Source organism: Ammospiza nelsoni, chromosome 1 (genome assembly GCF_027579445.1).
Source record: "Ammospiza nelsoni isolate bAmmNel1 chromosome 1, bAmmNel1.pri, whole genome shotgun sequence".
In the NCBI taxonomy this organism is placed as follows: domain Eukaryota; kingdom Metazoa; phylum Chordata; class Aves; order Passeriformes; family Passerellidae; genus Ammospiza; species Ammospiza nelsoni.
In genome coordinates, this window is record NC_080633.1 from 25,320,703 (window position 1) to 25,345,525 (window position 24,823).

At 38.3% G+C, this 24,823-nt stretch overlaps 1 protein-coding gene across 3 annotated transcripts in view; it reads left to right on the plus strand.

Annotated features, from left to right (window-relative positions):
* PPP1R9A (protein phosphatase 1 regulatory subunit 9A) overlaps positions 1-24,823 on the plus strand; it is a 132,896-nt gene that overhangs the window by 93,693 nt on the left and 14,380 nt on the right. For all 3 annotated transcript variants that reach the window (XM_059487622.1, XM_059487639.1, XM_059487630.1), the window contains exons 7-15: positions 4,506-4,661; positions 10,055-10,108; positions 11,954-12,183; positions 13,550-13,646; positions 13,779-13,950; positions 18,084-18,241; positions 18,816-19,116; positions 23,196-23,283; positions 23,384-23,461. In XM_059487622.1, coding sequence (XP_059343605.1) covers positions 4,506-4,661; positions 10,055-10,108; positions 11,954-12,183; positions 13,550-13,646; positions 13,779-13,950; positions 18,084-18,241; positions 18,816-19,116; positions 23,196-23,283; positions 23,384-23,461 — 1,334 coding nt within the window. The remainder of the gene's footprint in view (positions 1-4,505; positions 4,662-10,054; positions 10,109-11,953; positions 12,184-13,549; positions 13,647-13,778; positions 13,951-18,083; positions 18,242-18,815; positions 19,117-23,195; positions 23,284-23,383; positions 23,462-24,823) is intronic.

Below are 24,823 nucleotides of genomic sequence, written 5' to 3' on the forward strand. Positions count from 1 at the left end.
TGTAAATAATACTTAAAATTCATCATTTACTATATAAATGCCCTGCATCCCTGCATTTCAGAATGTGCTGTTACCATTTACCATGGGCTGCAGGTCCCACGGGTTGCAGGATGCTTTCAGATGCTCCTTCATTTATTTTTTTGCATGGAAACATAAAGCCCTTGTGCAGAACTGATGAACATGAAAGGAAAATGGATGTTCACAGTGGAGTCCATGCAAGGACCAGCAGGATAAGTGTGCATCAGCTCATAATTTGTTGTTAAGCTCCCACAAGCCAAGCACTTGAGCCAGCAGTATCAGCTATTTCTCAAGTGTTACATACAATAGGCAGCCCTGGCATTTCCTAGTGAGTCTGTGCTAATCCCAGTAAAGCTGGGAGAGTATGTTGCCTCTAGATAGCCTGCTGCACAGTTTGCCCATCACCAGTAAGTCTAGCTTCCTAAAATCCTACATCCTTTTAATTTGTAGCATCCTGTCAGAAAATCAAACTCAAAGGTTTTGAAGTAGGCACTGTCTTTGTATTTCCTACTTAGTGTGCTAAGCATGACCTGAATCTGTATCCTTGACTGAAACCTTTTGGATTCCTCGTGTTAACACAGTGTTCTGTGCATATGAGTCAAATTCTGACATTTCTTGGAATTGTGATTTGGACTTGGTATTATCTTCTTCATGTTCTACAGCAAATGACAAAAGTCAGATAAAGCAGATGACCTATTCCCCAGAAGGCTGCATGGGGTGATGCAAAATGTGAAATTAATAATATATTACAGGATTCTGTTCACTCTGTGGCTACAGACAAGTAGTTTATTGCAAGTCATGTTTTATAATATCACTAATAGTCAAACTAATATTTTGTTCATTTTAAATTCTCATTCATTAGGACATGCTGAGAGCAAAGCAACATTTAAAACCATTGAAGAAAATCTTGACACATGCAAAAAAAAAATGGCAGTGCACTTGAATGTCTTAACATACAAAGAGTACATTTTTTTAACCAAATCTCTCAGAGAGTACATTTTTTCCCACATCATTAATATGATGCATTCCTGTAAAAGCAGTGATTAATACTATGCCATTATGTTTTTCTTCACTCTTTTGAAAAAATTAAGTATAAGGCATCAAAGAAAAAATCAGATGAAGAAGATGGGCTTGAATTATTTTTATAGTTCCTCAAATGGTGTTCCCTGATTGCGGGAGAGTTTCAGCAGGAACAAAAGGTGTAGCTTGATGCAGCCTTTGTTATGGTGATTTGGGGAAGGTCTGTCTGCATTATCCTGGCTGGTGCTGGAGCTCCTTCTTTATGGCTGGGAGTGTTAGGCACATTTCAGAAATTTACTGTTAGGGCAGTTAAACAATGCAAGTAACACATTTTCCCTTTAGAAGTGGAAAATTGCAGCTCATGTTGATAATTTCATGCTATTAGCTGTGATTGCAAATGGCAAAATGGAATGGCTAATATCAGAAGCTATTGCTTTGGATGGGACGAGCTTAGCCCTAAGTGCTACTGAAGTGAGAAACAGGGCTTTTACACGGATGAATTCTGCTCACCAACACGAATGGAGGGTCTAAGATTTTCCTTTTAGAGCATGTAAATTTTCTTTGGCTATGGAGTTTAAAATATTACTGCTGTTGCTGGATAAGAAAACAAAATGTATTGCAGGGAACCTCAGGGAGTTACAATGACAACTCTCACCTCACAGAGTTGTTATTTGAAGTAAGAAAACTTTTTTTCTATGCCTTGCCGCTCCTTATAAAATAGTGAATTTCACATTCTAGCTAACTGGCACAGTGTGTGAACAGCTACTGTCTCATAGTTTCATGTGCAGCAAAAGTCAGCAGAGAGAATTCTTTCACGGAAGGTATGTTTCATGTAGTTTACGATGTATATTTCCTCAATGTACACATTGGTTCTTTTGAACCTGTAATTTGTTTTTCATGTGACTGTAAGATGAAATCCTTTTATTTTGAAGACAAAAGCTAAAGCCCCATTTATTTCTGTGTTTTGTAATGTGTTCTTGTCATCCTGGCGTCTTGTTTACTTGAGCTGTGTTTTGCTTTGACAGCTACTTTTTTCATTAAATGAAGCAAAAATGACTGTGCTCATTGACACTCACTATGTACAATTTGAAGCAAGATTTTCCTTTGTGTTCATTTGTAGCTGCCTGATGTTCCTCTTCAAACACTCTGGCTCCTGAGGCCGGTAGAATATTGTCTGCTCTTGAATTTTTCCCCAATCATTTACTCCTTCATGTGTGTTCATTTTTCTTTTTGTATTCAGTACTTCTTCTTAGCTTAAGTCTTTGGAGAAATCAGCTTTAACTAAATTCATCTGTTTTATTCCTTTGCCAAAATCGGTAAATGTAATTGGGATTTTGTATTAATGTATTTATCTAAAATGCACATGTAACTGAGCCAGGTCTGTTTTGTTTTACATAAGCAGGACATGAGTTTACTGGTTAATGATTCTGTTCCTGCCTTCTCTTTGCATGCTTCAGAGATTTCCTTGCCACTGCTGATGGACCCACCAGGATTTTGTTTAATGCAGAAATTACAGTTGTGAATTACCTTATTTGTTTCAGGGATAATGACTGCAAAATGGAAAGTACATGGACTGTTAGTATTTTGTCCCCACAAAAATGAATTTCTCTGAAATCTCAGTGTGATTTTTGAGTTAGTCTTTCTGCTTGTGGTTGCCCTGAGGCTGTGTGAAGGTGGCATTATATTACATGAAAGAGTCAGGAGAGTCAGCAGCCAAATTTTCAGTTTAGACAGCTACTGCACATAGCCAGGGACAATAAAATAGAAACTAAATAATAAAGAAGTTACTACAGCTGTAGTGTAACAGAAGGGGTTTTTTTTGTTACTATTTATAGTGGCAGCAATAACTCACTAAAAAAGTTCCTTGCTTTACAGTGACTGTTTTAAAGTATGGATGTGCATCTTGCTGACTTACTTTCTTTTTAGTAGTTCTTTCAACATCATAAAATTTTACTAAACTATTTTATACTTTCTCTGTGTTTTGGCTTTGTTTTTTTGTAAAAAGTGCTTAAAAAAAAGAGGAATGTAGGTTTTTCATGGTCTTTAAAGGTTCCTTTTAACCCAAACCATTCTATGATTCTATGTGCTGTCTGTATGTCCTGTCCACCTAGCGTCAACATCTTGCATGCGCTACTTTTTAGCTTAGAGAGTTTCACATAAGCCTAAACAGCAGCTGAGAAACTGAATTAAGGTAGGAAGCTGAGGTTTGAACTGTTCTTCAAACATCTGAGTTCTTACCTCTTGTTTTGAAAAGTCCTTTTGTCAGAAAATTACACAAATAGATAATTTTAGCACTATGGGGAATATACTTCTGATAATAGTATTATGCTTCTTCATCTCACGAACTGGAAGCTCATAAAGAAAAACTTTGAATAGTTTGGTCAAAACTTTAGTGGTGTTACTGTAGAAACATGAAAAAGACTGCTCTGGTCCCCCCGCCCTTCCTTTTCCATGTATTTATTTAGTCCCAAGCCTTATAAATCCAGATGTGGTCCTGAGGGAAGTGTTTGCTTTATAATGTGTTTGCTTAGTCATGTGCAAGCCAGCAGGCTGTTTGTGATCCATGCACTCTGTACTTCCAGAGGGAGCCCTGCAGGAGCAAGGTGGTGCCATCCACCTTAGGGATGGGGAGAGATGAGCACAGATCTGTGTGCAAAAAGACTGAGTAGGCAGCTTGGGGCTCAATATTTCAAGCTTTCTCTTTTCAATATTGTTGTTTTATTTTGTTTGGTTTTGAGATACTGCAGCATATGATTTTTCAAAATTCTGTTTTGTCAGCAAATTATTTGCACCTCGTGATTTACCTACACAATAAACACCCACATTTTTTGTTCCAAATTAGTTCAAAGCAGCTCCTTGTTCAGGGTGAAAATTGAGTAAACTCTGGCTTCAGACTCTGAACTTGTCTCTGACACTTGCTTTCTTTTTCCTGCTGTTGTCTTTCTGTGTGGGTGTGACTTTTCTATCATTAATTTGTTTATAAAGAACAAACCAATGAATTTTCAAATTCAACATGGAATATCACTGGAGAATTACTTCATCCAGATGACTTTACTAACAACTAATCAAAATCCTGTTGGTTGTATTCTGGGTTTTTTTTTTTTTTTTCTTTCTGTTTGGAAAAGATTCATTGTTAAATCTGAAATAAATTTGGAGAGTTCTTTCAATGGAAAAGAGGTCTCACTTGGAAAAGGATAAAACTATCAAAATACAGAGCCAGTAATGCTTGAGAACTGAGTTATTAGTGCTTAAAACACTGTGTTCTCTTCTCTCTTAATGTATTGAAATACTGCTGTGGAGTTAAATTTTGTCTGGTAGAATTCATCAGTACTGGGGTTACAGCTAAAGACAAAGAAAACCTTTTTTGTACGCAGAATGCTGTGATTGCACAGTATCTTAGTAACTCTTTGAATAGTCTCTGCATAATAAGAGGATAACTGGAATTTCTTAAATGCTATAAAATTAAGACAGGGGAATATGCCACAGATGAAGAAGATGAAGACATGGGACCTGTCCTTCCAGGAGGTGACATGGCCATTGAAGTGTTCGACCTCCCTGAAAATGATGACATGTTCTCCCCCAGTGATGTGGACACCAGCAAACTTGCTCACAAATTCAAAGAAGTAAGTTATACATCAGAAAAGACTCCTGAAATACATCACTGAACCAGATTTTTAGTTGTCTCACTGCTTGGGTTTTTTTCTCTTGAAAACTGGAGTGGTTTTTAGCTTTTTGTCTGTTTAGTACTTTGAAATGACTAAAATTTCACTTGAAAGAAGTAGAAGTGGCCTTTGGAGATATTTTGGCATCAGCTTTCAGGTGACTGTTGTATTGATGAGAGCAGTTTATAAATTAACTTTTCAATACAGAAGTTACTCTGCCTCATCACTTAGTTTGACCACATAAACAAAGTGCAAGTTCATTCATCATTGGCAGGGTGCTGGGGTTTGGGGTTGGCTTTTTTTTGGCTTGGTTTGCTTTGTTTTGCTTTGGTCTTTGAAGATTCCAATAAAAGGTGATTGGGAAAACCAAACAACAAATGTTAAATTTCAGTGAAGAGAGACATGTGAAGCTCATCCTATGCCATTCCACAGTAACTCATCCATGTACAGCCATGTCATGTGTTTGGCTATGTGTTTAGAAAGATGCTCTAGTGGGGAAGCAGCCATACTTCAAGAGGGTATTTTACCAAAGTTTTACCAAAACTATACCAAGTTTATGGTTAGGGAGTAGAGCATCCACCTGTACTAGCTGTGGTGTTCATTGTGGTCGTTGAATTTATATAATTTCACATACCAAAGTATGGAGGGACATTTATTCTGTATTTTAGGCTGTGTGCTTTTGATGTGTATTCTTTTTAGGCTTTCCTGAATTCTCATGCAAATAAAGATATGAAACAGTGGATATACCTGAGCTTACAGTAATGGGCTGAGTAATAGCAGTAAAGAACTTTTTTTTTTTTTTTAACACGGGAAGATGGGAGGGTTGAAAGTAGCCAGAACCTCATAGGAGATTTAAGCAGCAGAACCTGGGCCCAAATAGGAGTATTAAAATACCAGGACTCCTTTTTTAGCCTTCTCCACTTATCCTCTTGCCTTCACTCAAACCAGATATTTCATCTTGTATAACTATATTGTTACTACCCTCTAGTGAGAGTCGTGTGGGGAAAGTGATCAGTCCATGAGCAGCCAGTCTTTCCCTTTTCCTGCTGAGAGCCCTCTCAGCTGTTGGGTGCCTACTGTTATTCATTGATGGCTCCTGAAAGTTTTTTACATTACTTATATTGTGATTTTCTCACTCCGTATTTTGAGTTTTATGCTCTTACACGAATTAGCAGAACATTTTATTTAATTTTCTAATACTTTGCATCGTACATAGAATACAGTATCAAAGTGGTGGGAAGAGGCTACCATTCTCTGTGTGCCAGTCAGTTTTCCAAGGCTGTGCAAAACACACATGCAGTGATGGTAAAGAAACTCACCTTGGAATAAAGTACCTTTAAATGTGTGCTTGAATACAGTTTCCATAAACTCAGGCTATTGCCGTACTGGAGCTTGTCCAGAATGATTTGAAGTTATTTGCAGACCTGTCTTCCGTAATGGCCTTAAAATGCTGTTTTAGAGCCCAGATGAAGGTACTTTGGGATCCTTGAGTGTTAGTGTAGATGAGAGCCTGAGAAGAAAACATGGAATGCTCCTGCCTCAGAGTGGGCTCTCTCAGCAGCCCACGCAGCAGTGCTGTTCTGAGCACACCGCTTTTGTTTGCGGATTGTCTGTAAGAGCACACAGCTGCGTTCTGTTGGCTGATGCTGAGTGAGTACATGTATTTTTCTTGGTATTTGCCCTGAATTCTTTCAACACTGGAGGACTTGTTCATGATCACAGTGCACAAGCCCACACAGTGTTTTCTGGAATTGTATTTAAAGAATAACTGTTCTTTCTTGTTCTTACTCCAGAGATTAATGAAAGTATTAAGCAAATGGGTAGGACATAATCTTTAGGCATAATAGTTTGACCTAATTAGTTGAATTTAGTCTTTGCAATAAAAATCATGTTCCCATACTCTGAGAGCATTCTTATTTAAAATGCCTTGCTTTTGGAATGAAAGTCAGAAGAGAGATGGGCATTCCTGGGTGCATCACGATAGTTTTGAAAGTCTTGTTTTCCTGGCTGTAAAGCAGGAAAAATAAAACTGATTTTTCTTAACTGCTTTGAGAGGGAAGAAACTAGAAACTTTATTTTAGCTGTGATGATTGAAGAGAGACAAGATCTGTGGGGAGAAGGGACATTTATGTAAGAATTCATTATTCCATATTTTAATGAAATATATGAAGAATGGATGATCACTATATGCAAAAATATATAATGATTGCATAAAAATTGTCATGGTGATTATTAGATTCTAGTGCATACTTTCCTTCCCAGTGTACTCCTGGTATTTTAACATTTGCTAGACTTCATCTCCTTCTACCTTTTGCAGTCTTGATGAATTCAATCCATTTTCTCTCTAAAAGTTACCTTTTATAACAACCTTTATTGTTTTGTAGAAAATTAATCAGCCTTTCAAGATATACTTGAATAGGAAGTGTGCCAAAAATTACTCAAAATGTCTTTGTTAAAGTGAAGCCTTCACAATTTTATATTGACTTAAAAGCCAGAAAAAAAATTCAAAATAGTATCTGCCAAGAATTTGTCTGGCATTAAATAGGACATGGAATAAAGATTTCTGGTCCCCTGTTAGTAAAGTTGCTTAAAAAAATTTAGCTATGGAGTCCAGATTTTCTTGCCAAATAGTTGACCTTGCTTGTTTTTTAGTCTAACCTATAAATATGTTAGCATTTCTCATCTATTCTATAACCATAATTAGTTCTTTAAAAAAAAAAAAATCAGATATCGAGCTACACATTTTTCTGTTAAGCAGAAAAGTGTCTTCTTTCTTCTGCCTCAGTGGGATCTGCTGTACCATGTACTGATTCAATGAGCTGACTGGGTACTCAGTATTCATTCTTTTAACTTAATAACAGAGAGCACAAAAATAACTGTTAAAAACCATCTGTACCTGAGCAGATTGTCATTTATGCAACAATTTGGAGTTTATTTGTATGTAATAATAAGCTCTTTAAGTGCTCTGTATGGAATTGTGGGGTTTCAGAGGAGATGGGAGTAGACTGTCAGCAGGTAGCCTAAGGCTTTGAGTCTTGGCTTTTTGATGCCCTTATTAAGTCTGAAAAGGGGAAAAATCTAGCTCATCCATTATTCCCCTGATTTTATCTCATCCCAGGACAGTGTAGCAGAACTAAGCAAAGGTTAGGCATTTTATAAACACCGTGTTGTTTTGAGATGGTTCTTTAATAATTTTTCACTATTAACAGGAGTGCAATGGGGAGAAAAACCAGTTCTCAATCTCTGAAAGTTGGAATGACTGAGCTCAAAAATTGCAAGTAACATCTTGCAAATGAAAATTGAAGTATCTCCCTTTTTCTCTTTAATGTGTAGATAAAAAGGTGTATGTCCTTCCTCAGCTTCCTACTAGGTGCAGTAGCATCACTGGTAACTTCTTGCCATTAGACCAGCTCCAGGGCTGCCAAGTGCCTGTTCGCAGCTGCACTGGCCCCTCTCCATCCTGGAGCAGTAGCCCTGCTCCCCTGTGGCCCTTGCTCAGGAGCCCCATGATCCCAGGGTCACCTGTGTCTCTGCACGCTGCTGCAGTCAGCTCATTTCATTTTAAATGGAATCTTACATCTGCTCTCACTGAGCACAGAAGAGTTGTAACACTTTTCAGTGCAAAGTCAAAAAGTGAGCATAAGTAGCAGATTGTTGGGATTAGAAGTTCTTACAATCTTCTCTGGAAACCAAGAAATGAGTGTTGGAAAGAAGATTCCTAAATAGTGAATCGGTGTCTCCTTTATTCTGTCCAGCATAAATTGAGGAATTCTCCACCTTAAAGGACTGGGTTTATTCAGTAGATAAATTGAGGCTGATTTGCAAGCCAAACTGTATCTGAGAGTGTGCATTTCCTGTGCCACAAGAAGGGGCATTCAAGAGACATCAGGAAAAGGAAATTTCTAAATTGGCTTAGAATTTTTCAGAGATACTTGTCATGGTCAGCTCAGTGATAGATCCTGTTACTTTGAAAATTATTCCCTTCTCCCAGAAGAACTTCTCCTTGATTAATTTGCACATTTTTTACTAACAGCTGGTTCTTCAAGAACATAGCCATTACTTCACCAGAGATGTTAGTTTCTGGTTCAGTACAACAACCTCATATACTCTATTAGCTCACATAAACTATTCCCAAAAGCTCGTGTTTGTCTTGTAAGAGAAGTAACCTGCATGTAAAACATGCTTTTCCGTAGCTATTCCTCCTATTCATAAATAATGGACGATGCCTTATCTCCAGTGCAGTGCTGGCTCAGGCTGTAATACATTTTTTGACCTTGCCCTCAGCTCCATACCCAACATACCTGAGTCACTGACTCAGTGTGAGGTTTTGGGGCCTGTCAGTAGTTTGCCCATGCTGCCTGCTTTAAATAGTACAGCAGCAGGGAATGGGGTGCAGTATTGGGCCAGTATTGGGTACATGTGAGTGATCATTTCCACTTGGAGTAGGGTAATGCTGTTGGAGCTGTGGTTCAGTTTGTACTTCAGAGTGTTCCTGGAGCCTGTGAATAGCAGATCTTTGTGGTAAAACTAAAGGTGTTTCGGGACATTGCCTGATACCCTGAGAGTAGTAGACTGTAGTAGGCTGTTCATTCCACAGGAACAGACTAATGTAGGTTAGAACAGAAGAAATCCCACAGCAGGTGTGCAGGTGGGAGCCGGGTCCTCCACACCAACCCTTTCCCTGTACAGATCCCCTGTTGTTGTGGCTGCTTGGTGATGTAACTACAACCTTTAGCACACTGCCTGCCTGTTAATCTGCTTGCAATCGCTTTGTTGCTTGAGTGCTGTTGCTGTTATTTACAGTTTCCCTGTGTAACTGCCCTCAACTGAGATTAGCTGGCTTGTGCAGAGTAACTCCAGCTATTGGTGAAAGATAGCATCAGTTTACCGTTCTTTTTGCATGAAATAAATGTTTGGAATCTTCCCTCAAGGTTTTCCCGACTTCTTGAGATGTTAAATCACTTATTTCCATATTTGCTTATTTGTAATGTGCCTGCTTTAATCAGTGCAGTGGGACTTTCGGCACTGGGATATATTTCACATTCACATCAGGGGAGAGCAAAGCCCAGCAGGATAACATCTAATTTTTTTAAACATAAGACATTTGGTTTTGCTAAACAGATTGGATGTTCTGATTTGAAATTATGAGTGGTTAGACGGCATCCTATCTTTAATTAGGTTGCACAGACTGAGTCATTTTGCAAGCTAGACATTTTAATTTACAATCTACTGCACTGCAGCACTCTTCGGGGCCTTCTGCTATGTAATAAGGTATTCAACTTGCAGCACAGGCTTTAAAAATATCGGAGTACTCTCTGTGACTTCACTTGTTTATTTTATGTTTTCAATTCTAGTTGCAAATCAAACATGCAGTTACAGAAGCTGAAATTCAGAAGCTGAAGACAAAGGTAAGAATCAATATATGGTTAATGCATACTGTTTTTTTCTTTATGCAAAATCAGATCTGAAGATGTATCGTTATGTGGGTGGAGAAGTCACCATCCTTATTAAAGGTTGATTAAGAAGCACAGTGGCTCAGCTAAATCTTGTCTTGGTGTAGGTTCTTTATTCCAAGTTTCGAGTAAAAATCTTAAGTGCTGCTATTAAAAGAAAGTGCCAACTTTTGTAGCTTCAGTTAAACATATGTTTTAAGGGGTATCATAATAACTAAATGGCAGATTGCTAGTTTTAAAATTCTGATGCATTTTTTCATGTTTTAAAATTATATTTGGATTGAATGTTCAAGTTGAAGTTAGTAGATTTTTATTTACAAGTGATGTTAAAGTATCCCTGTGCTACTTTCCAATATTGGCATTTCTTAAAAACGCAATTTGTTTAAAGGAATTTAATAGAAATTATTTTTATATACAGAAGAAAAAGTATTGTTTCATATTGTTGCATCTGTCTTTAAAAGATAGTTTAGAAAGGAAAAATAGGATCAGTTAAAAAGAAAACCTTATCTCACAATCAGCTGCTAGTTAATAAAGTAAATTTGCTTTAGCAATAAAAAAGAATTGGGGTTTTTTTGTACTAAGGTAACTTTTATGGGAACCTAACTGATTATTCAGTAGTTCAGCAATACTAGGTTTTATAATGACATCCTTCTCTGAGTCTGATTATATTATAAAGGGAATAAAAATAAGAAAAAGAGAAAATTGTACTTCAAGAAAAGATTTTAGATCATTATTTCTTTTCAGCAGCGTTTGCACTCACTATTATTTTGTATTTTGCATAGTGTTTATCAAATCTGCATAAATTACTGTTAGAAAAAAATCAGAGTGCAACTGTTTTCTGTAAGGAAAATTTCTGTTGTCCTGTCTCAGTCCAGAAAGTCAAAAATCTTTTCTTTCTCTGCTTTCCAGTTCAAATGTAGCAATTGGAGCCACACAGTCGATCCCTTGGGATTGTGCCAAGGCCCATTGACTTGATGGCATCAATGTGTGGGTGTAAACATTCCTCTGTGCATATCCATTTGCAAAATTAGGGTTAATGTGCCTTTTAGTGTTGGACCTTTTTACCTCATCTTTTCAATGGAGCTGAAGAAAATGTGACTCATTTAGGTATATTACTAATAAAACTGAAAACAAGTTAATTTTTTTTGGTGTGTATCATCCATAATGCTAGCAGAACTGCCTAGAGCAAATTAAGAACTCTTGATAAATAAACAGGGATGTTAAGGCATTTTTTGTTTACTAAATTATAGGAACTAAATCCCACAAGATGCTGTATAACCTTACCCCTATCCAGCACCAAACACTGAAACCTGCAGGTAGCTTCAGTTAGCAAATGAGAACACTAAAACAAAACAAAGCAATCTGGAAATCAAAAATGCCCCCATCCCAAAATAAGAAATGTCATCATTTTCTGAAAGTGTGTAAATGCTTTATAGCACCTGAGTCACATGCACAAAGCAAAATGCATCCCATGTGCTGGCTGATTAACCCTGCAATTTGTCTGGGTACTCCACTATTGACATTTTAAATGTCAGCCAGTCAGATAGGTTAGTATAACCCAGAGAAGCATAGAGGCTGCACTGAAACACTGAGCAAAAACTCTGCTTGGTTTTATGAGGAAGAATTATACATGTATCAGCCTGTTTTCTTTCTCCTGGAACACTCTTCCCACTGCTAGCATATTACTGTTGTAGTTACTGATTTACTGGTTGTCTCTATTTGTGTTGTTTGAATTAATCCTGAACTATTAGGCTGCACTTTGCAGCTTTTTATGTTCTGCATCTCCACTCCTTTGTTCAGCTGCAGGCTGCTGAGAATGAGAAGGTGAGGTGGGAATTGGAGAAGACCCAACTCCAGCAGAACATTGAGGAGAATAAGGAAAGGATGATGAAATTAGAGAGTTATTGGATTGAGGCACAGACCCTGTGTCACACAGTGAATGAGCACCTCAAGGAGACGCAAAGCCAGTATCAGGCTCTGGAGAAGAAATATAACAAGGCAAAGAAATTAATCAAGGATTTTCAGCAAAAGTAAGCAGCTACACCAGGCTCAGCAAATGACTTAGTGGCCAGTTAGAAAACATGTATGTGATATATTTTGAAATTTGAAACCCACTGTTAAACACCTGTAAGGTAAACACTGTTTTCCACTTTTTTATTCATGAAAAGCATGGACACTTTCTATTGTGGAAAAATGCTAGTATTCAAGCTGTAGTCATGCTGTACCTAAATAAGACTAAGGCTGTAATATTCCAGATTGGTATGTTTCAGAATTAGGAAATAGCTCAATGCAATTGCAAACAACTAAGAGTAATTACAGTAAAGCACTTGATTAACAAAGTTTGCAGCAATTTATATGGGTGTTGTGTCAGCTGGATTCATTTCTGCTGTGTACTAATGTAACATCAAAAGGAATATTGTTTTGTTGCATTTTACATTTAATTTTTCTTCTTCTTGTAGATGCCAAGAATGTTTGAGCTGAGTTGAGCTAACTGATGATTTCCCGGCCCCCTCTGTTTCATGTGGTCCCCTCTCCCTGGTGGCTAGCAAGAATAATAAGATCTTAGATTTCTATAACAGCTTCCATTCCCCAGATTACTTTTTTTTTGCAGCAGCAGCAGCTTTTTTCATTTTCTGCTGAAATACCCTTATTTAAAGAGGAAAATTCAAAGACATACAGCAATGTCATGTGATAATTGGGATTGCAGAAATGAATATCCTGTCCCATTAAAAAGGGGGTTAGATTATCCAAATATCATTACTTATTTTGGAATTTCATGACTGTTCCAAAACTAGTTTGTATCCTTTGTGTTTTCTATCACAAATTTCTTTGATATTCAAAATAAAAAGAGATAGAGCAAGTCACTAGAATGAGCTTGGATAGCTTTCCATTGACATTCTGATTTATATTAGTAAAAGATCTATTCAGTTGTTTTTAAATACTTCAGACTCCTTAGCTGATGTGACATATTTCCTTTAGAAAATTCAATTCGTGCCTGCAAACTTGCAGTTTGTCCATTCCGTGAAAGGAGCATAGTCATACTCTAGTAAAACACTTTGCTCTATGTCCTACAACACAGAAAAGCATAAACTAAGCTATGTTGGTTTTGTTGTAAAGACAGATTAGGAAAAGAAACCAGTTTAACTATTTTGATTATTAGTAAGAATTGAGATTTTTTTTCCCAGATAAGTTGCTCTTGCCATTTTTATATTATTGCCTAGCATATTCACTTAGACTAATTGCTTGGGGTTTTGTCCTGATTACAGTTTCATAGTTCTTACTAAATGACTGATAAATTATTTGGCAAGGACAGATTTTTCTGATGAGTAGCAAACTTTTTTTTTTCACTCTGATTGCTTTGATGACAGCAAATACATCTTTTTTTTTTCCCCTAAGAGAACTTGACTTCATCAAACGCCAGGAAGCTGAACGCAAGAAAATAGAAGATTTGGAGAAAGCACACCTTGTAGAGGTTCAAGGCTTGCAAGCTCGTGTGAGTAGCATTTCCTCTTTATATTTGAAGAATGAGACAATTCTATGTGTTATTCTGGAAAAACAACATCTCTAATGGGGAGGGTGTATTGGGGTGAATATTTTTGGTAATACTGTATTGTATTTCTTTCAGATACAAGACTTGGAAGCAGAAGTTTTCAGGCTAATGAAGCAAAATGGAAGCCAGGTTAACAATAACAACAACATTTTTGAAAGGCAGACATCATTTGGAGAAGTTTCTAGAGGAGATCCAGTGGAAAATCTAGATACTAAGCAAGTGACCTGTCTGGATGGCTTAAGTCAAGGTTTGTTTGAACCAAATCATAACTCCTATGAACCATAGAATCATAGAATGAATTGGGTTGGAAGTACCTTAAAGATAATTTAGTTCCAGCCCCCCTGCCATGGGCAGGGACACCTTTCACTAGACCAGGTTGCTCAAAGCTGCCTCCAACCCGACCTTGAACACTTCCATGGATGGGGCAGCCACAGCTTCTCTGGGCAACCTGTTCCAGTGTCTCACCACCCTCTCAGTAAAGAATTCCTTCCACATATCCAGCCTAAGTGTCCCTTCTCTCAGTGTGAACCATTGCTCCTTGTCCTGTCACTGCAGTTCCTCACAGAGTCCCTCTCTGGCTTCCCTGTGGGGCCCCTCAGATGCTGGAAGGTTGCTGTGAGGTCTCTGCACAACCTTCTCTTTTCCAGGCTGAGCATCCCCAACTTTCTTAGCCTGTCTTCATGGGGAGGTGCTCCAGTCCCCTTGTCAACATCATGGTCTTCCTCTGGACTTGATCCAGCAGTTCCATGTCCTTCTTAGGCTGGGAGCCCCAGAGCTGGATGCAGCACTCCAGCTGGGGTCTCATGAGAGCAGAGGGGCAGAATCACCTCCTTTGAGGTGGCGCCCTGCTTTTGATGAAGCCCAGGATTCCTAGAAACTGTAACATTATTTATTTCTCTGTTGAAAATAAAAGCAATACATTATGGAATAAATACATTTCTAGCCACCAGAGAGGTGTTTTATTACTATTGATATTTTAGCTGTCATTTCAAGTGTGGACACCGACAATATTGCCTTACAAACAAATCAATATGAATCATATTTTTAACAAGATATGTGTATAAAAAAGAGCTAGTCCTGCTGAAATGGTATTAGGTGATATACAGACCTTGTGCAGTTGGTTTCCACAAATCTTCACAGACCTGTTTTTTCTGTCAAGTGTTAATTTTAATGAAATCTCTGAAGGATGACAAGAAAGTCTGTATTTCTGCCATAAAGACTCAGTAAGTGTTATAAAACATTTAATACTTATCAGTGCTGTTAACACAAATCCTTTCAGTAGTTTGTTTCAGGAGAAGAAATCATGTTTTCTTCACTTGACTCAGAAAAGTGATGCTTACACATACTGTTGTAGCAATGTCAACACACATCTATGGCTCAAGAGCTAAAATCTGGGAATTTCTACATGTAAAAAAAACAAAAACAGAATTTTAAAATTCATTCTAAAAAGTTGGAAGTTCTTAGTACAGTATAAAAAATCTGCATGTCAGTGCTTCAAAATTATGGTTTTTAATCAATGCGTTTGCATGAAAATTTTCAAAGAACTGCCTTTTTTTCATTCCAAAAATCATCTCCTGGAGAAATGTTACCAGTGTTAATTTTTTTTTTGAGTGTTAGACTAGATGATCTCTGAATTTAAACACCCAAGTTTAACCACAGGAATACAAACACAAATTATTTGCTAGGAAAAATTGGTAATTGGCAATGATTTTTTGAAAGCAGAAGCTGCATAGTTAGAGTTCAAGCTGCATTTGTGGTTTTAATAAGGGGGGGAAAAAACCTTCATTTTTATAAATAAGTATATCTTTTAAAATGCTGCAGCACTCTTTGACGTCCATATACCTTTTCCAGTAAATTCCGTGTCAGTTCCTGAGGTCTGTATCAGACTCTAATGTAGTGATACTTGCTCTGCAAAGAGCCTATGTCTCTGTATCACTCTTGTTTAAACCTTTTAAGAAAAGAACTCCATCATCCCCTGTGTGTTTGCAGAGGAGCTATGAGGGGAGTAGAGGTGAGTAGAGTCCCTGTGCTGCTGTGGGTTGTGTACACTGCCTTTGTGACACTCAGACAGGTGCTCCAGTCTCTTTTCTGGCTCATGTTTGTCAAGTATAACACATGCTTCTTGATCAAGCCTCCGCATTGGGTTCCTGGGGTGGGACTGCATGTGGACAGGCACATCCCAGAATTTTGTCCAGAGATTTGCAGGTCTGTTTTCCATCAGAAATTTAGGTTATGTAAAAATACAATGTTTTCATTAAAATTTTATCAAGTATGTTTTTGTTTCAGTGTGATCTGAGGTGTTTATGACATTCTTGCATGGTTGGGGGCTTGGGAAGGAGCAGTGGGTGCAGCCTGATGGTTGCAAACATTTGAGTGTAACTGTTCCTGATGCTGCACAGTGCTCTGGCCGTGTTCAGCATCCTGCCAAGACTCCTCAGGCTGTAACATAACCTCACACTGAGCTTCAGGGGCTGCCAGTAACATCAGTGCAAGTTACAAAGAGAAAATAAAAACTACCACGGCCCACATAATTCTTCCTTTGCTTTGCCAGGGCATACTAGACTATGGATTGCATTTTCTTTACAAATCCATGGTTTATTCTGAGAGCCCAGCAGTGCATTGTTGCCTCCTGGTTTAGTGATGATGAGCTGTGTCTGCAGTAGACAATCAAGCTGTTTACTGGCAGGAGTGAGTGGTTTGAAAGCTAAACAGTTCAGTGCTGAGGCTGACTTCGACATCTCTGTGCAAGTTCCCATTCCAACCACTTTGTGTTTCTGCTTTCTGGGTGTCTTTGGATACCCAGGGATGTGTCAGTTCGCAGGAGATTTTAAATTCTGTCTCCTGTCTAATGGAAAAACAGTGGGAGTACAGGCAAGCTCTGCCCTGCTTCACAGTGGTACTGAAATAGTTCAGATGGAAGAACCTTGGAGTCAAGTGGTTGAAGTCTAGGAAAGAAAGTCTCATTACATTGACTCTGAGAGTGAAATAAGAACTGTTATGACTTTTATGTGAGAGATGTTCCAGACACGCCAGTGGGTTGGGAGATTACTGCAGCATCATGTGAGGCTGTGGGTTTGTGCTGGGAGCTGTGAGGGCCAGCCAGTCTCTGCAGAAGAGGGAGCTGGGGCTGGGGGTGGCAGCACGTGTGGCTGGGGCAGAGACCATCTGACAGCAGCCCAGTTCCACTGCAACAAAGCAGGGCAAGATGGGGTGCAGGAAGCAGGAAGCTCCAGGCCCAGATGGTCTTCTGCTTTTAAGAAGGCCCATATAAGCACTTCTGTAAATTCCGTTTGCAGTCCTGTGTTTACAGTTTGCATAATTTCAGCAGTGAAACGAAGGGATGTATAGAAGTCTGTACACCTGAAAGAGCAAATACAAGCAGTTTAACCAAATAGAAGCAGTTCAAGCTATAATAACCATGTGTAGTTTTCCTGTGGAGTACTTAGGGCAGAAGCATCATTGCAAGTCAGACAATTCTAATTATTCTGGAGTATCATGTGAAGTAAAATTTAACTCTAACACATAGAAGAAAAGCAAAAATATCTGTAAGATCAGATTTTAATTAATTTGTGTATTCTGAATGCAATATATAGGCAAGTAAATGTATCTAATGGATTATGGTTTGGGTTTTACTGTGGGGGTTGAAGAAACATTGTTAAAACCATAAGAATCTATTATTTTTTTAGTATTAAATACAAAAATAACTTTTAAAATGTTTTTAGTCTTAGTCACCGCAGATTTGTAAAATGCTAAATTTGCTGCAATACTCAGATTTCATTTGAGTAGATGGTTGATAGCTAAGAGAAGTACAGCTATGTTGGTTTTAGCTGTAGAGGCGAGTCATATATGAAGTGTTCAGTATACTTTGCTCATGAGAAATTCAGGAATCAGGTGTCTTTGAAGCCAGGAAAGTAATATGGTTTCATTGTTCTGTTCTTTTATATTAAATACTTCTTCAGTTGTCATGTATCACACAATGATGTTTATGCCCTGGTGGAGGAGAACTCTCTGCAGGCTAAGCACATGTAACTCCCTCTGAGGGAGTCTGAGTGGATTTATTTTCAGGGGTGGTACCGCTGGGTTTGTGTGGTCATCTCTGTAACAGTGGGAATACTTCATGGAATTCTTAAATATCTGCAGTTGGTTCTTTGTATGCCCTTGCTGAATCTGTACAGATAAACTTGTTTATGCAAATAACTTTTTCTGGGGGTACTATAGGAGTTATGAAGGTACAGGTACAAGTAAAATATATATTTTCTAACCTAAATTATTCTATGATTCTATGCAAAGTGCATGTGCTTGCAATTGTTTGTACAATTCCTTTTCTTAGGAAAAAGTAAGGAAATCTGTTAAACAGTTTGAAATCACGTTTCCATACAGATTTCAATGAAGCAGTTCCAGAAACAGAGAGGCTGGACTCCAAGGCACTGAAGACTCGGGCTCAGCTCTCGGTGAAGAACAAGCGGCAGAGGCCGTCCAGAACGCGGCTGTACGACAGCATCAGTTCCACTGATGGCGAGGACAGCCTGGAGCGAAAGGTGAGAAGGGCTCTGCCCTCTCTTTCCAGCTTCCTGGGGACTGCTAGGTTTCCCCTGTAGGTCAGTTCATCCTCTGTCTTTATCCTTTCATTGTAGCACAGGCAGTATTTATTCCTCTGTGGCCGGTCTGCTGTGAATGTACTTGAGTGATGTGCAAGTCCAGTCTCCTTTTGAGTCAGCACACCTGGGTTTTTGGTTCTGTTGTGTTTTAACTGGAATCCTGGTCTTTTTTGATTTACATGTGCTTTATAACGCAGAGCGGGTCTTTTCATTTATGCAGGAGGTGAAAGGAGCTTGAATTGTGCATTTCTCTATTTGTTAATTTGTTACCACAATTGATACAATATTTGCTCATTGTTTTGTCCTATTCTGACTTCATCTGAAAGCAGATACCAATAAACAGCACTGTTTTGTACCAATAAACAACATCAAAGGGTAGTGCCTTGAACTGCTACAGCATTTCGTACAAATAGAAAGCTAAATAATGAATAAAAGAATTGCATGTTCAAAGTAAATCTTGCTCTGTTTGCTTACTAAGTGGTATAACCTGCTTTATAATCTCTTATACCAACAGCCATCACACAGTTACAGTAGTCCCATGCACATTTCAAAATCACCACTGCCCTTATGCATGAGAGCCTCCTCACCAGCATCAGATTCTGGTGCTTCCTCCCTCTCCCCCGTGGCTAGCAGTGCAGCAATCTCACTTGACAACCTAACTGAAAACCAAGAAGAAGAGCAGCACCACAAAGGAGGTGTCCTTCCCCCATATGCTCGGGGAGACACTCCACTTTCCTCTCCTTCAAAATCTGGGCACAGCTCTGAAGCATCTCCTTTGCATCACCCAGCTGGCAGGAATATTTTACAAGATAAAGGTATTACTGTTTCTTTTACAATGAATTGATGCATCATTTTGCTCACTTAACAGCTATCTACTTTATTGCCTTTTGTTGTGCGGTAGTACCTTAGCAACTAGAAGGTCATCATCTTGTAATTTCTTTTGCCTACCTGGAAGCCAAAAACTTCAAAATTATCTTGTGTGATGGTATAAGAGAAGGACGAAGTTTAAAATGGGATAGGGAACTGCTTACTTTCTTTTTTCAGGCTTTCTTGGAACTCACTGAAAAAAAAAAAGGGGAAATTGCCCTTAAGAAAATGTTGTATTGTGTTTTTTAAAAAAAAAAAGGTTATTTGACTTTGGGTCACCTCCATATTAGGAACATGCTTAACACAGTGTACTTACTCAAATAATGTGATTTTGGCACTGCTAGATGATTTTTTTGGAGGGTGTGGAAAGGAGTGTAAAGCAAAAACAGCAGATTGTAGCTTTTAATTGCTGAGAGGAAGCAAAGTCTAGGTTTAATGAGAGGTTAGTGGAGATTTTTCATTTACAGAAAAAAAATTAAGTAATCTCTTGGAGAGATTGGCCTCATTGTTACTAATTTGATTCAGACTCTTGAAAGGCTAGGTGGATAAAACAGAGTGCAATCATATGTAGCTCAGGTGTATGTCTCAGATGCCAGTTTATTATAAGAATTAACAATATGGTATGTCACTGAACACTGAGCTTTTCTTTTCAGGTGCATTTCAAATTCAGAATTAACATTTGACACCACTTCAGCATTCTTAGCAATGCACCTTACATTCTGAAACTGACACATAAGTTAAAATACATAATAAAAAACTGTTCATAGGTGAGGTCTGCAGGACTAGATCTAGAAAGGTTTATAACAGACTTTGGTGTGCTTGAATTAACTGAAAATAGCAATTTATTGAAGATTTATGCTTGTGTGTCTGACTTGCTACTGATTTAAACCTTGTTTCTTCTTCATCTTTGTACTGGGCTTTTACACAGGTTCATAAAAGATAGCATTATAAAACTTTACTGAATTTAGGAGAGGTTAATATATTGCAAGAATTCTTACATGAGTTCTGAAATTACTAGTTATAACTAGGTTAAATTGTTAAGGATTCCAAGTTAAATTCAGTATTTGAGTTTTGCAAGTAAAAATAAGGGTGTGAACATAAGATTGTGACTTTAGAAACTCATCTTGAATGTGTGATTGGTTTGTCAGGGAAGTCCTAAATCCTGCACTTCTAACTGATATAAGAAAAATACTTTGATAAAAAATTGGTGGAAACTAACCTTGTAGTGCAAGGAATAGGGCATTGCATTCCACCCACTGTATCACACTTTCCATTTTAGGTTTGAAAAACAATCTCTGTCTAAATATTGCTGTCATGCTTTCCTCATTGTGACTGTTAGGTAAACAACCAATGCTTTTGGGTGTGTCTAGGTTCTGCTGAGTAATACATTAGAATTAACCAGAGCAATATAATTTCAAGTAGAAAAAATCATATTTAGTAAGTCCTACTAAAAAAAGAAACAAGTTATTTGGCGGCAAGTGTTGCAGCAATGCTATTTTAAATGATTGTTAATTTGGCTGTTAAACTTGTAGAGCTCAGAAAATAAAAAATGGCATTGTTTTGTTTTATGTGTTCAGGAGGGGTTTTTTAGTGATGGAAAGAGAGCACCTCTGTGGACACACACAGCCATAAGTTGGTCTCTCAATAGCAGAAGTGAACATTGGCTAGTTCAAATTTGTGTTTTCTTCTTTTTCTTACAAGATCCAGCAGTGTTGTGGGAAGGGCTGAAGTGGCATGAGATTAGTTTCACTGCAAAATGATGAGCTTAGAACCACTTTTTCATGTACATGTGATGACGTTCTTCAGTTTTGCCTGGTTTGTGCAGCAGCAGCAGCATCGTTTGATTCAGCTGCCAGGGGACAGCAGTGGGCAGTGCTCACTGACGTGAGGCTGCTGCAGGTGCTGTGTGCCCCTGGGCAGGGGACTGAGGTCTGGGGCCTTCCACATCCATCAGCCACACATTACTGCAGCTCTCAGCTGGAGGTGGTGGGTTAAACAGCTTCTGTGTGATTTGTTCAGAGAAACCAGCTTTCCCTTAACTTCTCTGAAGAACCTCAAGGAGCCGGGGAAGATGCACCCAAGCAGGGTGGCCAAAGTCCTGTCCTGCCCAGGCAGGGCACCCGTGCCTCTGGTGCTCTGCCATGTGCAAGCACTGAGTAATTCCTGCATGCAAGACCCTGTAGGTTCAGATCCACGCTGCCACTGGCGCTGGTTTTGGGACCTATCCATGCTCCACTATGTCCCATAGCCAGCACAAATATTTTCCTCAGCAAGTCATCATTATTTAAGGGGCCCTGGCTGGCCCTAGCTGTGTGGGAGGGGGATCATAGGGATATAAAAGCTTGAACAGAAATTTACCATTCCAAGTAGCTGCTGTGTATTCCAGCTAAGCTCTGCAGGCTTTTTTTTTCTACTACACCAGCAAAACGTCCATCTACTAAACGCTTTAATTATTTGCCCAATACAAAACTGTACTTTATAATTTCTCAACTTTCAGTAAGAAATTCCTCAAAAAACCCCACTACCCCTTGCCCTGAAAGCCATTTGTCCCACTTGCCTGTTATAACTAGTGTGAAAATAAATGTTGCAAGTTTTAATTCTTGTGACAATTTTGGCAGTGGTTAAATGAGAAGTGTGCATTAAAGGTGAAGAAGAAGTGGTTAGAGGAAACAGGAAAGAAGTGTGCACAGTGTAGGGTTGATGCAGAGTGTGCATTGCCTAAAGTTCTCCTCTGCCTCCTTGGGGAATGGATTTCTTCTTCAGAGACTTCATCTTGCTTTTGTCATTCTTCATATTCCTTTCTTTTGTTTTCTTTTTTGGAATAAGGTTGCTTGTTAGCTGTTCTAGAAATTTATGTTTTTTAACATAAGGACTTGCTTTGGTGGAAATAGTATGGCTTCTAGTGTGGGTATTGCAAAAGGCTTATTTTCCTACTTTTCAGAGGATTTAACCAATTAATTGCACATTAAATTGTTTGCTCAAATAAAAACTTGGGCAGATATCTACAAAGCAACACACAAAGTTCTGTACACATAGCTGACTGTCTTGTGGTAGTGCTGTGGTGCTTAGGGTTAATTTTGAGGGTTTAATTTAAGTCAGCAACCCAGGAGAAATCCACAAACCCAGCAGTGCGTCCAGTTAGAAGTTGTGTATGTCTGAGGTCACACTAAAAAAACCACCAAACCACAAGTGACATGAATGACTGACCTTCATTTGCTTCCTCCAGGGTATTTGGGAACACTCTTTTAATATGTTTAAGAGTCACAGTGTCTGAATTTTTAAACACACAGTAGTGTGTATTCTTTTAGTTTCTGTATAGATTTCACAGGATGTTTGCCAGACTCAGGTTCATTGTTTTGGCTTTATAGATACTGCAGCCTGTTTCCTCTTTAGGATTTAATAGCATTGGCAGAAGAGGTCAAAAATTGATAAATGCCTAAAGGCAGATTTATTAACTAAGCTACATTTAGGTTTTGGGGAGGGTTGTTGTTTGTTTTTTAATTCAGAATGGTTAGATTTTAGGTTACATGTTCAGTTTAACAAAGATGTTCTGACTAAGCTGATTAACTATTTCATAGCATGCCCATCATAAAAGGTACCCTGGGTTCCAAAGTTGAAAAAGAATTTTAGGGGTAATTTTGGAAATAAAGCATACATACCAAATGAATTCTGTAAAAAACAAACATAAGCAAACTACTGCTGAGTTTAAAAATGGATTCGCTGGAATGTTAGCCTATTACTAATTTCTCTTATTCAATTTATTACATAGTCATTAAAACTAAATCAATGTTAACTTTTGGTTTTCTTCAATTAAATTTTTTGTATATTTTTGAATTCTGAAATTATTTATTTTTATTCCTGTTCACACCATCTTCCTAAAAATGAGAATTCCCCTAATTAAATTGTGTACTCACACACATGTACATGCATAGGTATCTAATTATGAAAAGATACACAAAGTATTCTGGATGGAAATTACCAATTAAAATTAATAATGTAAATTCTTCCATGTACAAATGTATCCTAGATGGTGCCACAAGTGCTCAGGCAGCAAGAACAACTGGCCCTACTATAGGGCATACAGAAAAACTAAAGAGAAAACTTGCAGATCTTGGGTAAGCATTTTTTAAATTTAAAATACATTTTCTTCTTCATTAAAAGGATTGAAATTAAAATTTCTAAGATGTTTCCTGATGTTTTCTAATATTTTTATAGGGCTCCCTTGAGGAGGAGTTCAAGCAAGGGCAAGAAGCGGAAGGAGAAGGAAGCGATGAGGGTGGCCTGTGGCACTAGGTATGGGTGAGACTGGGGATGCAAGAAATTGTGTGCCAGAAACATTGGAAAAACATAATCATCCTAGCCGATGGAATATTAACAGTCCCAGTGACTGCATGAATAAGTGTTAAGCTTTGAGATAACCTTAACTTACAAACCTAGATTTCTTGGCTCACAAAAGGCTGACATATAATCTAAAGATACCTGGAGGTTTATAATGTCATAAAATCATAAAATTTCTCAAGCTAGCAGTGACTTGCAAGAATCATCAAATCCAACTGCTGTGTTGCATTCACTAATAGGATTTGCAGAAATTGATTTTCAGAGCAGCCCTACAAGATGCACCCAGTCAGTTAATAATGTCTATGAACCAGAAACCTTGACACAATTCCACATTTTGTTTTTTTTTAAAGTGAGTTTGAGCAGCAGCTGTTCACTGCAGCTTTGCAGCACCCACACTAGGAATGCTTTCAGAAGGTTTTTTTTTTTTTCTGAAGACAAACATCTTAAGTTGAAAAATAGGAAAAATGCTGACTACATGTCACATCAACAACTCTCAGGCAGGGAATTGAGAGATCTGATGACACAACATCACCAGCATCAGAATTCTGAATAAATGAATGAATGTTCACAATGACAGGAGGCAATCTCTGCAAAAGCTAGTGTAGATTTTTACTGAAGGCCTCTCCTTACGTACCTACGAGTCTGACAAGATCACAGCATGTTACCTGGTTCCAGGTATGAAAGGCAAAATAAAGTCAGGAGGGCTAAGCAAACTTAGTTATGTTCCAAAAGTCTAGAAAGAACATAGCTACTCAAAAACTCTGCACATAAAACAATGCAAAAAATCTACATGATAAAAGAGCTGTTGGGAGAAAGCAGAGTTTGAATGCTAGTAAAAAAACATTGTGATGGAAAATCAGTATGTAGCCATTTGTGCAGTTCTACTGACAGTCTGGTGTGTGGAGAGCCAGTGACAAGTACATTGTGCAGCTCCATAAAATCAGAAAAGCAAAAGAAACCTTCCTTACTCTCTCAGGCACACTGTGCTGAAGTGCAGTGTTCTGTCTCAGCATACATTTGTACATTTGTATTCTGCAAATATCTGTCAGGATCTTAAGTGATCTCAGGCAGCAGCCATCACCTCTCTGCTGGTGTCAGAAAACCTGTCCCAGTGCGTCTGCTTGCAGCTGACACAGAGTCAGTGATACTCACTGCTGGCCATCCCTAGCGACAGGGAGACTTTCTTAAAGCCAAATCTCTGCACTTTATGTGGCTGTGAGGCATCTATTTCCCTTAGCAGGGTGTTAGACATTATACAGCATTTAGATACCAAGCCATAGGGTGGGGGAAATGAATGTGTACTTGTTTGTAAGACCT